Here is a 12,090-nt window from a genome sequence, read left to right on the forward strand (position 1 = left end):
GTGCTTGTAACAGGACAGGGAACTTCCCTCTTTTTTTAATATCTGGCAAAAATGTAAAATAATTGTTGTATTTTCACATATTCAACATATTATCATCTTAATGAGTTTCAACATGTGAGCATACAGATTAACATTCACAGTTGCCGCCTATTAAAAAGCAGAGGTTTGACAGAGTGAAAGTATCACTATTTTTATAACATTTTACTCAAGTACAAGTAAAAGTACTGGTCTAAAAATATACTCAAGTTAAAGTAAAAAAAGAAGCTTGTTTAAAATTCACCCAGAGTCTTCTTCACAAGAAAGGAGCTTCTTTTTTTGTGTCGCGCAAAAAGGGGACACAGAAATCTCACATTAACTGTTTTTAATACAAGGCAAACTTTTACAAATTAAAGTGACAAAATAAAATATGTAAACACATAATGTGTCAGTCAAGATGGGTCAAAGGTCACAAATGCTTTAGCTTTCTCCCTCACTCAGGGACTTTAGTTAACTCACCTATCATTATTATTATTGAATTTTTCTACTTACAAATAAACTTAACTTAAGTAAAAGTCAAATTCTAAATACTTAAAGTACACAAAACCCGACTCGATTACAGTACGAGTAATTCAAAGGGAACTTTAAAATGAGGGACTAACTCTGAATTATTTTGTCACTTTATCAACCCCGTTTCACACATTACTCATTTGATCCATTATCAGTATAAAAAGCTTTTAAATGTACAGTGAGAAAATGTGTTTGATTTAAATTGAATTATGACTGTAAGGGGCCTCTGTTGACTGATACAGACAGTAGATGATTATTATTTAAAATAAAGAACAGGTCACTTAAGACATGTCACACGTTATCTGCTGTTCTCTCTCTCTCTGTCTCGTGAGAAATCCAGACCTTAAAAATCTTAAAGGATTTTTCCTCGTTGGAGGCTTCGAACTGTAAACATTTACTGAAGCACTTTATAATTCATGATAGCAGAGCGTGTTGTGGCGTATGATTTGTTGTTGTTGTTTTTATAAGCCATGCCTGATGCAGTGTATGCCTCACAACATGTGCTTGACTACAGTGCCACTCTTACCTGTAACTGACCACCCACTGGATGCAGAAAGCCTCCTTAACAGACATGCCTGTCAGCTTATGTTACCCACAATGCCTTTCAAACGCTACACAGCGCAGCCCACCACATCAACTCCCCGGGGATGGAGTAGACTCTGATAATGATGGCCTACGTGTGTTTTAAATAGCGTGGCAGGTTCTCTTTTACTGTGTCTCAGGCTGCTGCAGTGAACACGCGCCACACAGTCTGTGAAGCCACTGCAGTATTCAGGAAAAAAAAACCAAAACATGTGACTGTTAAAGTCTACAAATAATTATTACTGCGAGAGCTGACGGAGGGAGGAGGTTGATCCGGTGTACACTTCACTGCTTCACTGGTCATGTGGAGTCATGAGTGTGTGTGTGTGTGTGTGTGTGTAATTGTGTGTCTATTCTATTTGTGCCATTGTGTCATGTGACTGATCGCAGTTGTTTTTGGTCGCAGCTCAGAGTCCACTGTGTGCACATGTATGTAAGTGTTTGTAAAGGAATTATAAACTTTGAAAGCAAGTGGGACATTTTCACTGGTCCTCACTCTCTGTCACACCTTAAAATTTAAACTCTGTGTGACCACATGTATATAAAAAAAAAAAGTTGTCTTCCAGTTTTCTGGCTGAGGGCAACCTGGATGTAAGAATATACTGAATAGCCACCAGGGGGCGATTTCACTGGCTGCAAAGAAAGGAAGACAAAGTTTGAATGGACGTCTATGGAAGCTGAGTCTGCTATAGTGTGGGTGTTGTTGTTCACTGTTGTTGTTCTGCGTTTGCTTGTTGAGCTCAGGATAGCATTGTAGGTGGCTGATAGTTGGTGTCTCAGTCCAGGGATGGTTTCTCCAGGTTGGCATAGATGGCTTCCTCCACTCCTGACACCTGGAATTGTCCAATAAATGCCTGGTTGCAGCCGGTGAAGACTGTTAACTTCTGGTTGGAAAACCTCAACATGGCACCAGTCGAATTGGGCGTTCAGTTGTGATGGTTAAGGTTAGGTAACGGGCTGAGCGTTCTCACTAAGAGAACAGCACTAACGTTTGTGCGCGTGTTCCTGACCATCTGGGCTCTCGCACGTATCATTCTAATGTTGGAAAAGAGCGGAAGCCATCACCCACATAATCACGAGGGCTCAGCTCGATGAACGTATATACAGTACATACAGATACATTTGCAATCCGTCCTCATGGGTAGAAGGTTAGTCACGCCGTCCGTGAATTACTGGATGGAAACAATGCACAGACGTGGGCGTGTTGTAGCCGCTCATCACCGTGTTTTCCCTGCGCTGCGTATGTTATTGTAATAGATATGTAAGTGCTGCAATGGGCACACAAGTGCAAGTGCACATAAAAATCGTATGTCAGCCTGGACTTGTTGACGCAGCGCTCGAGGGTTCACGTTTGTTCTATTATGCTGCGAGTAACTGATCCACTCTTGACACCCTCCATTTAAATGTTATTAATTGGGGACTGTTGCCGACAGAGGAGATGATGTACGACGGCCTGATTAGTCTGAATGCCGTGGAAGCTCCCTCCATCCTTTTATTTGTCTTTATTTGCCTGTGGGCCTCTTGGAGATTCATTTGAATGTGAGGTACGCTAAACGGCGGAGCACTGGATCATCTATATTTGCAAGAGTGCGTTAACTTAACCCCTGAATGTGCACATGTGGGTGTGCGTGCGCGCGATTGCGTGAGAGCAACGTGCCGTTTCATTTTCTGTTGGAAGCATTTTTATTTTTGCCGGTGAGAGTCGGAGCAGCAGTACGCGCCAGCTGAGATGAAAGTAAATTGTGTATTATTAGGCAAGGGCACACACTGCGTCTTGTGAGTTGCATGAATTGTGTGTATCTTCCTGTCCATCCGTGTTTTATATGGAGACATATTTGAATTGTTTCTATGGAAACTGAGCACTGCTGTTATAAGACATGCATATCTGAATGGGTCACTGTCTTTCTCTGCTTCCTTGTTTACTGTCACACTTCTTTAATCATTTTTTAAGACATTTTCTCTAATTGTCTCCCTCCAGTGCCCGCTCATCATCACTCCCCCCCCCCCAACTTTCCATGTGTGCACTGATGCCATTTTTCTTCCTTCCTTAGTTTCCTTTAATCCTTAGATTTCTTTAACCTCCAATCCACCCTTTGCTCTTTTTTTAATCATCCTCTGCTAATCATGTCCTCTTTTCATTTTTCTTTCTTCAGCTGCGTTGCCCCTCCACACCTCCCTCCTTCACTTTCTTCCTCCCTCCCTCCCTCCTCTGGGTTTCTTATTGCTGTTCCTTCCTCCACCTCCATCTCTTTTGTGTATGTCTCTATTTATTCTCCCTCTCACCCCACTCTTCACTCTCCTCTTCTCTCAGTTGCCTTCCTCCCACTCGCCTCTTCCTCCTCCGCCTTCTCTCCCTCTCTCTCTGGCTCTCTGTCTCTCTTTCTCCACTGTGGCGTCCTCGTTTACAATTAGCATGGGCACCTGCAATTAAGCCTGACAAACCTCTGGTAATTAGACCTTTTAGACAAACTGTTTGTGAAATGCAGATCACATATTCTTCTCCTCTGATTTTCTACACTGACCAGCCTCTTCTCTTTTTGCTTGCCTGTTTTCACTTGTCCTTTTTTCGGTCAGATTTCCTCTCTTTCTTCTGTGTTGTGTTTGGTGCGGACTGGATCCGCCCCATGTCCTGCCTGATCAATAAAAGACTAGTAAAGGTGTTGTGTGAGTGAAGAACTGGAGTCGTTTACTATGCCCATCTTTTTATCCCAAAGTCCTCCTCCGTGCTTAATTTAGAATATGAGCATGAACATATACTCGCTAAGATTCCTCGTTTTTATCAGTGTTGGGAACATGGCCAAGATAATACTCCTGATACACTTGCGCTCACACACACAATTTTCACATCAGGCTCTGACTAATTGTGTTTCTCTCTGCCTGTCACCTCCCTCTGGTTACATATTTTACTCCGCCTGTGTTCTTTCTCCTTTCTCCTTCTCCTGCCTCCGTCATTTCTCCACTATTCTCCACTCCACTGCTTTTTGTATGGCTAATAGAGGAGCAGTAAATAATGTCAATACCGGTAAATAATAGGTCTGCGGTTGACTTCAAAGAACAGTGAAGGGATCTCAGTGGGTTGGAGTGAGGTACTGAAAGAAGGTTTGAAGGTGGAGAAACGCCATGGGAGGGAGAGAGAGGGAGAGAGGGAGAGAGAGAGAGGGATAGAGAGAGAGGGAGAGAGAGAGAGACTCGGTTGAGCCCATTCTCAGTGTCTAATGGTCACTTAGCCTGGCAGCTAGGTCATGTCCGTCAAATGCACCCAGTGCTGTCCTCACTGCATCAGAACACACACACACACACGCTCTGTCTTTGATGTGTGCCACAGGGTTCCTCTGAGGAAGTCACAGCATGGAATAATGGATGTTGCGTTGTTACTTGATGCTCACAGGCTTCTTTCTTTCTCAGTGTGTGGTTTGATACCCGCTACAGTGTGTGGGTTTCTGTGAACATCCCGACTAAGGCTGGGTATGGATTCAAACTTTTCCGTACGGTTGATATTGGATCTATCTGGACTTTCAATTCCTGAACGTTGTTTTTGGGGGTGGGTTTCAACACCATGACGACATCCGTTTTAAAACAGAAGTATGTTACAGATTAAGGTCAAACTGTTTAGTTTCACTTGGCCCGGTCGTCTTTTTGCAGTTGACCTCAGAGCAAATGTTTGCTGTCACATTCACTCCTTACACTGTCAAGTGTTTTAATTAAATTTGTTGTGTCACATTAGATTTTCTCAACACACTGTCATTCATTAAACAAGCACCCGCCTCTCAAAACACACACACACACACAGACTCACATAGACACACACACACACACACACACACGTGTCTCTCTCCTCCTTTGGGGCATGAGCTCGATGTTTAAACGCTTAGATTAACTCCTTAGGTACCAACATCTTCTATTGAACGGCAGCACATTTTCGATGTAGGTCGGTCGATACTGAAAAAGTATTGAAGTTTGATTCCCAGCCCTAATCCTGACTAACGACCCATCTGAAAAACTGGATCGTATTTGTTTTTAAATGTGAGTCAGCAGCATTATTAGACTATTTTAGATAGAAGTGCTCTTCATACAGTATCAGGTCCTCAGGGAACCGACTGTCCACTTGTGGTCTTGTGTTTTTACATCCACCAAGGCGGTCGTGTCTGTATGACAGCAGCGTAATTCAGAAAGTGATGGACAGATAGAAATGACATTTTCTTGGGAATGTGGGTTTAATTTTGGTGATGAACTGCAAAGGACGACGGAAGCCTTGGTCAATGAGCTGTCTGGTTGCTTTCTGTCATTATGAGAGAGTTAATCTTGGATCAGAAGTGTGTATTAAAACAAAGTAGGCATGGGGCCGTATGATAACCTTAAGCAGACATGTGCTGGAATAATGATACTTTGATTAAAGCTCTTAAATGTCGCCACTCTCTGCCCTTATGCCATCAAAAAGACGGCTGACAGACAGGCTGAGGGCTCGTGTTAACTGCAGTGTAATTACAGTTAAAATACTCAACATTAGCTCATATTTTCTGTCAAGGTTTTTCCCAAAGGTACATTATGCTCATCAGGACATCCAAACTGAAATGGAGTACTATAAAATGCTAAAATAAAATACTACGTGATAATGATAATCTTTCTCAGAAAACATCTTTGGTGTGTTTGTACGTTCAGACTATCCAGGCCTGTATGGGCATGCATATATCTGTGATGAGCTATTGATTTTGTTATAGGCATCATGTTCTCAATACAACATAATCTTAATCTTTTTCTTTCCCCTCTTTTCTCTCTCTGTAGGGACGGCATTTACACTCCTTCACAATGCTTGTCAGCCTCCACCCCTCTCCCTCTCGTCTTCAGGACAAGCGCTTTGTCTCCGCTCCCTCCTCCAACTATCATCATCATCCCCCTCCTCCGCCTCCTCCCCAAGATGTCTCCTTTTACCACCCTCAACCTCGACTGACTATTTCCTTCCTCTCCTTGTCCTTCTCTCTGCTCCTCCTCTCCATACTCCTCTTGCCCGTCTGCGAGTCACGCAGAGGTGGAGGTCCAGGTACAGGGCCTGGAGGTGCCCCAGGGGGACAGGGTGGCCAGAGGGGAGGCGGCACTCAGAGGGGTGTCATCATCCCGCCTCCGTATTCTCCCGGCTCACCAGCTCTCCCCCCAATCAATCCCAAACTGATCAATTCACTCAGTATCGCTGTCATCCTGGTGGGCAACTCTAGTGAAGTTACCCTGGGGGCGGGACTTGAGAAGGAGGACTTCCTCCACATCCCTTTCCCTCCCAAAGTCGAGGTGGTCACCATGAACGAGACTGACCCCAAGAGCATCATCAATCGAATCTGTGCACAAATGTCAAGGAACTCGCTGCAAGGCGTGGTGTTTGGTGACGACACGGATCAGGAGGCCATTGCACAGATCCTGGACTTCATCTCTGCCCAGACACACATCCCCATCCTGGGCATCCGGGGAGGCTCCTCTATGGTCATGGCAGCCAAGGTAGGGAATCTTTTAATCAGGAAAAACTGTAATCAAGAAGTTTGACAATGACCCCACTGCAAAATATCACTTTTGTTTTGGATTTATTGTTCATGGATGATTTAAAACAATTTACAGTTTGAATTCATTAAAACTAAATGTGTGTTACTTATATATATCAAATTACACTTAAACCACTGACAACTGCGTTTGCACAATGCTGATTAAGCCTATGAGCGCCACACGACACTCTCAGTGTTTATCAGTGACGCGGTGTTTGGGTCTCTTGTTGCCTGGTGACATTGCCGGGCTGCACACGGAGGCGATTCATTTTATGTCAAGACAAATGGAGACAACAGCAATATCGTGCTAATTAAGCAAGACAGCTGCAAACAGCTCAGAGTATTAAAACTCAGAGAAATGCCGGTTAAGTGAATTCTACTGCGCGACAAACCCACTTGCAGAAGTTTGATGGGGAAAAAGTGCTGCTGCTGTACAGTATACTCACCAACACATCCTCAGTCAGGACGAAGGACGTAGTAATGTTAGTGTCCAAACAGAGACAGAAAAATAATTTCCTTATTCCATTCATTAAATAACAAATTGTTTTAACAGATGCACATTTCAGATATTTTCGATCTATTTGTTTTACATTGTTTTTAGGATCCTTTAAAAAACTGAGACAAATTTGCTTCAAAAACTAGCATCAACCTCTCCTCAGGCAGAGCGCACACTGCTTCTCCTTTTAAACCAGGCAATTTGCTGATTGATTGTGCTATTAATTGACCTCTCCTCTGTGAGCCTGACGTCATCCTGAAGCCCCTGATAGGCAGCCGACTCCACTCAAAGAGAGCTCACAGTGTGAAACAAAAGTGTACAAAGCAAGTCAAAGACCATCTCTGTGGGATCTGGATAACAGAGATTTGGCATGAACCCAGCTGCAGGAAGAGAATTTACCATCCATAAATGGAACAATGGTGTTGAAATGTATCCTTAAGTAATGTTGTGTTAATAGGCTTAGCAGTGTCTAAATCCCCTTCAGAAGAAGCATGGAATCCATACGGTTGGGTTTAAAATAGATGTTTAAGTTTTTATTGATGCAGCCTAGTTCTTTGAGAAAACTAGATGTGCACTCCAGATTCTCTTCACGATTCTCTCCTCCGAGTGGATGTGTGAAAATTGTTGTTTGACCTTGGAGATACAACTTCATTTAACTGAGATCTCTGAAAAAGTAGAGTTTTCGTTATCATGATGAACGAATGGTAACGAACGGCAGTGTTACCAAAGAAGACACCAGAAGCAGTGTCGTCCTCTGGAGAACACACAGTGCAGTGTGAGACGCAAGTACGTGCTGGATAACGTATGTGATCACATACGCAATCCAAAGACATGGTGCAATTAATCACGGTCTAAAATGACGGATTTAAGTGGCCGATAAAAGGAATTGACCCTCGTTACCAATTCCCTGGCTGTAAATCTTTAACGCACACAGTTGTTCTCCTGCTACATACGACTGCCTCCGTATCGGATTGGTCAAGTCGCACGTGTGTGTATTTGTTTTTTTGCTGGGTCTGTTTGCCAACAGTTTAACATTTTTGAGCTCTAAAAAAAAGAAAAAGACACAGCGTGAAGGTAGTTGCCCATATTTCACTTCGTTTAGAACTGATCAAGGAGTTTATTTTTCTTCTCCTGTAAAACTTGAAGCTTTGACCCTGCAAGTATTAAGATGGAAGTCAACATATGCCTGTTTGATTGATCTAAATGTATTTGCATAATGTGCTACAGTTGTCAACAGTTGTTATGTGGGCCAGTACAACAGTGGGGGCGGACCATCTCGTCACAGAAAAAGTACAAGTGGAAGTAGAAAAAAGACAAACATAAACAGCCATAATTTGAATATGCCTGACCGGGACAGGACAGGGGCTAAATAAGCAGTATTTATCCCAGAGTAACCTTTTCCTGTCTTTCCATTTCACTTCAGAGTAAAGGAGAAACTTTAAGCTCGACTGAAATATGGATGTGATTTATATCGAATTATATAAAAAAGTTTATTGTGACATGATTTGTGTCCATACCGCCCAGTACTAAATATGTCATTTCTTATACTACACATTCTTTTTTTCACTTCATTTGTTGATTTGTCAGGGAAAGTGCATATTATTATAAAATTTCTGAGCAAATCAGTCAAAAATAAAAGCAGTACAAAATATTCAGAGACATATTTAGAGTTAGTGTTGATGTTGAATAATGATCTGAGGTGATTTACAAGAGTTTGCCGCACAGATCTGTATCATAATTTGACAGTAATTGACAGTTATTTTTAAATTAAAGCCTTTTTCACATCCAAACACATGAATCTTTAACAAGTCTATTTACCATCGCCATTATTCGTTTATTAAACAGCCTCATTAGAAAAAGTGGTTATGTTTGAAGTGCAGTGATTAAGGCAGGATCACACACAACTCCAGAGCATTATGACAGACTGTTAGAGCCTCTACCGGTTTCTACACAGAACCTTTTTAAATAAGGCTGCATCCCGAATGAAGAAAGAATCAAATGTAAGTCCTGTTTCAAAGAGAAGTGCGTTAATGTCCCCGCAGCAAGGCGACACCTCCACTGCTCTTCAGGCGACTGTCTGTCACAGACTCTGCTGAAGCTGACGGTGCCGTTTCTTCTCTCTCCTGTAAAACAGGCTGCCACATTTAAAAATCCAATAGTGGACAAAGAACCTGTTAGCGGCTGAGTGAATGGAAAGGGAGAGGAAAAGATGAAGAGGAGAAAAAGAGAATGAACATGGAGGAGGGTTGTAGGTGATGGAATAACACAACTTGTGTGGGTGTGACGGAGGAAGAGGATTTTGCTCAACATACAATTACCACGTTTTACTGCTGACAGTGAGACGGAGGGCACTAACTGAGAGTGACACAAGGATAATGTTAGATATGAGTAATAAGAGGCCACCTGTATATTTTACTCTTTCTTTTTTTCCCTCTCCTGGCATGGTCTCCTTAAACCTCTGTTTTTCCTCCGTTATTCATAGTCTCTGTAAGACACACACATGCACACACACTTGAAAGCAGGGGATGAATGCAGTGGATACTGTTGGCATGGTAACCACTGCTTACACACACACACACACACATATATATATATATATATTTATATATATATATATAGAGAGGGAGAGAAATTGTTATTTCTGTCAAAAACAGTGCTAGAGGAAAAAAGGGATAATGTGTTGTGTTGTGTAAATGTATAAACAGAGGTGCAAACATAGACACAGACGATTGAATAGAGCGAGAGGTGAATTGCATGTCACTGCTCTAAAGCAGGACCAATATCCTCCCTTGTCCAACCTATTATTCTATCATTCACCCGCTTGCCTTTCTTTGTCTCCTCCAACAAAACCTTAAGTCTCCTTGGGGTTCTGATGTAGGTGATGCAGAGCAGACCCTCTCAGGATTTGACCAGGGTGCAGCTCACCCTGTTGAACTTTGATGTAGGCTTGTTGCATAGATGGGGAGAAGTCTGCAATCTCTGGTTGCCTTGTTTGAAGGTTGAAATTATACAGAAAATGGGTTTGTTGATTAATTAAGATTTTCTGATGTATGAGCTCACAATATTGTAATGTGCATCAATTATTTTTGGATTCTAGACTCAAATGAAATAAAAAAAATAGTGTGTGGTGATGTAGATCCAAATTAGTGATGGGAATCGTTATCGGTCAGTAAAGGTATCGGTTCGATACTGGTCAAAATCACCGGATCACATATCGGGCAAAAATCCAATATATCTCGTCCTTTATTTTGCACAGACTGCGCGGTGGGCGGTTACAATAAAATTTGGATGAATTGCAGGCGGTTCGTGGTTTAACTAAATAAATAAATAAACAAATAAATAAATATTACGTAGGTTAACATATTGACTAGATCTGAAACGTGAACATAAAAAAGGTGGATAGGGACATCCCTAATCCAAATAGCTTTTCCTGCCATATCATGAGCCTCAGTTAACATGAATTCAAGTGTAGTATAGCGTCTTTCTTCCAAAGCAGTGAAACTAATGTATCTTAATATCATTAATTTTACTTACTGAGCAGCTACATCAGCAGGTGTTGTTGAAAAAGGTCTGTTTCATAACAGGAAGTGGTACATCGATGTTTATTTACAAATTTATGTGGGAAATCAGTAGCAGGTTTTTAACAGGAGTTAAAAAAAAACATGCATATGTATCACAGTTCCTTCTCTCATCATTGTCTGCAAACCATGCCGTTTTTGTGAAGACTTAACGGTCCAATGTGTAAGAATCTGAAAGTGAGACTGCAGATTGTAACAAAAGGAGGACTCCTTTGTTGACTCCTCCATTTCCCAAGTGCTTCAGGGAACTACCGTGGCCTTGGCATAGCAGAAAGGATGTCCTCCTTCATTCAATTCGAATGCTCATCACTTTGGTTTGTCTGTTCGGGCTGTTGTAGCCTCTGTAAAGCGAGCTCCTACCTTTAATACATCTAAATTCTTATTCTAAGGCTTTAAAAATAGTTTTAAGCGTGTTTTAAGCGGTTATACACTTATACAAACATCGTTATGGGTAGTGTTGTCAATTTCTTCCAATAAACCCTTCTAAATGTTATACACACGGGACCTTTAATACAGGAGGGGTAAATAAATGTGAGTGTAAAAGTGCCACACTGTGAATAAGACATAATGGCCTCATTTGCTTTGGGCTTTCTGTTCCCTGAAGAGTGAACATTGTCAAAAATGATGCTATTAATTATGGCAAAATATACCCATTGATTTATTTCACTCACACAAACAATTCCAGTTATTAGATGATTTTTTCAATTGGAATTAATTGATTTCCCAGCAAGAACGGGAGTTTGCTCCTTTCAGGAGACACTTTTGGACGATCTAAGACATCATTCAGAAATGTCAAATGGAAGAATGAAATGCTGTATGAATGAGGTGGAACATGAATCCTAAAGAGTCACAAGAGTGTGTACACATGCCAATGTGCATATATCTGTGAAAGAGCAAGTGAGTGATTTTCCAGCATCAATTACTCTGTTCCCTTCAGGTTTGCAAGTCCATTCCTTATCGGTCCACAATTATGTCTAATCAATTGTGCTCCAAATCCTCCTGAATCCCCTTTTTTTTAGGCTTCTGTGGCGGACGATCCATCTGATTTCTCTTCATCCGGTCACTTAGTAATTTCATTTCCATGAAAAAAAACAAAAAAACATGGGACACACTTAAATGGTATTTGATCTTTAAACTGCATTATTGCACAAGCGTTACAGTGTCACTACTAGAGACGGTGAGGCCAAATAAACTGGCCTGATACTTTGCTGCATTTATTTTCCCTTCCAGTACTCCATTATAATGAATCTGTGACAGATACATGTGGGGCCATTATGCACCAAACCATTTGCACGCTTTTATCTCGCCAATAATTCACCCTGTGCCATGTGTTGGTATCGGCATAACAGGACAACAGAGTTGG

General features: G+C 41.7%; 1 protein-coding gene across 6 annotated transcripts in view; it reads left to right on the forward strand.

The window, feature by feature from the left end:
- Positions 1 to 12,090, forward strand: part of grin2bb (glutamate receptor, ionotropic, N-methyl D-aspartate 2B, genome duplicate b) — a 92,082-nt gene that overhangs the window by 15,732 nt on the left and 64,260 nt on the right. For all 6 annotated transcript variants that reach the window (XM_058640115.1, XM_058640119.1, XM_058640120.1 and 3 more), the window contains exon 3: positions 5,911 to 6,612. In XM_058640115.1, the coding sequence (XP_058496098.1) occupies positions 5,911 to 6,612 (702 nt within the window). The remainder of the gene's footprint in view (positions 1 to 5,910; positions 6,613 to 12,090) is intronic.

The sequence above is a fragment of the Solea solea genome, chromosome 10 (assembly GCF_958295425.1).
Source record: "Solea solea chromosome 10, fSolSol10.1, whole genome shotgun sequence".
NCBI lineage: Eukaryota > Metazoa > Chordata > Actinopteri > Pleuronectiformes > Soleidae > Solea > Solea solea.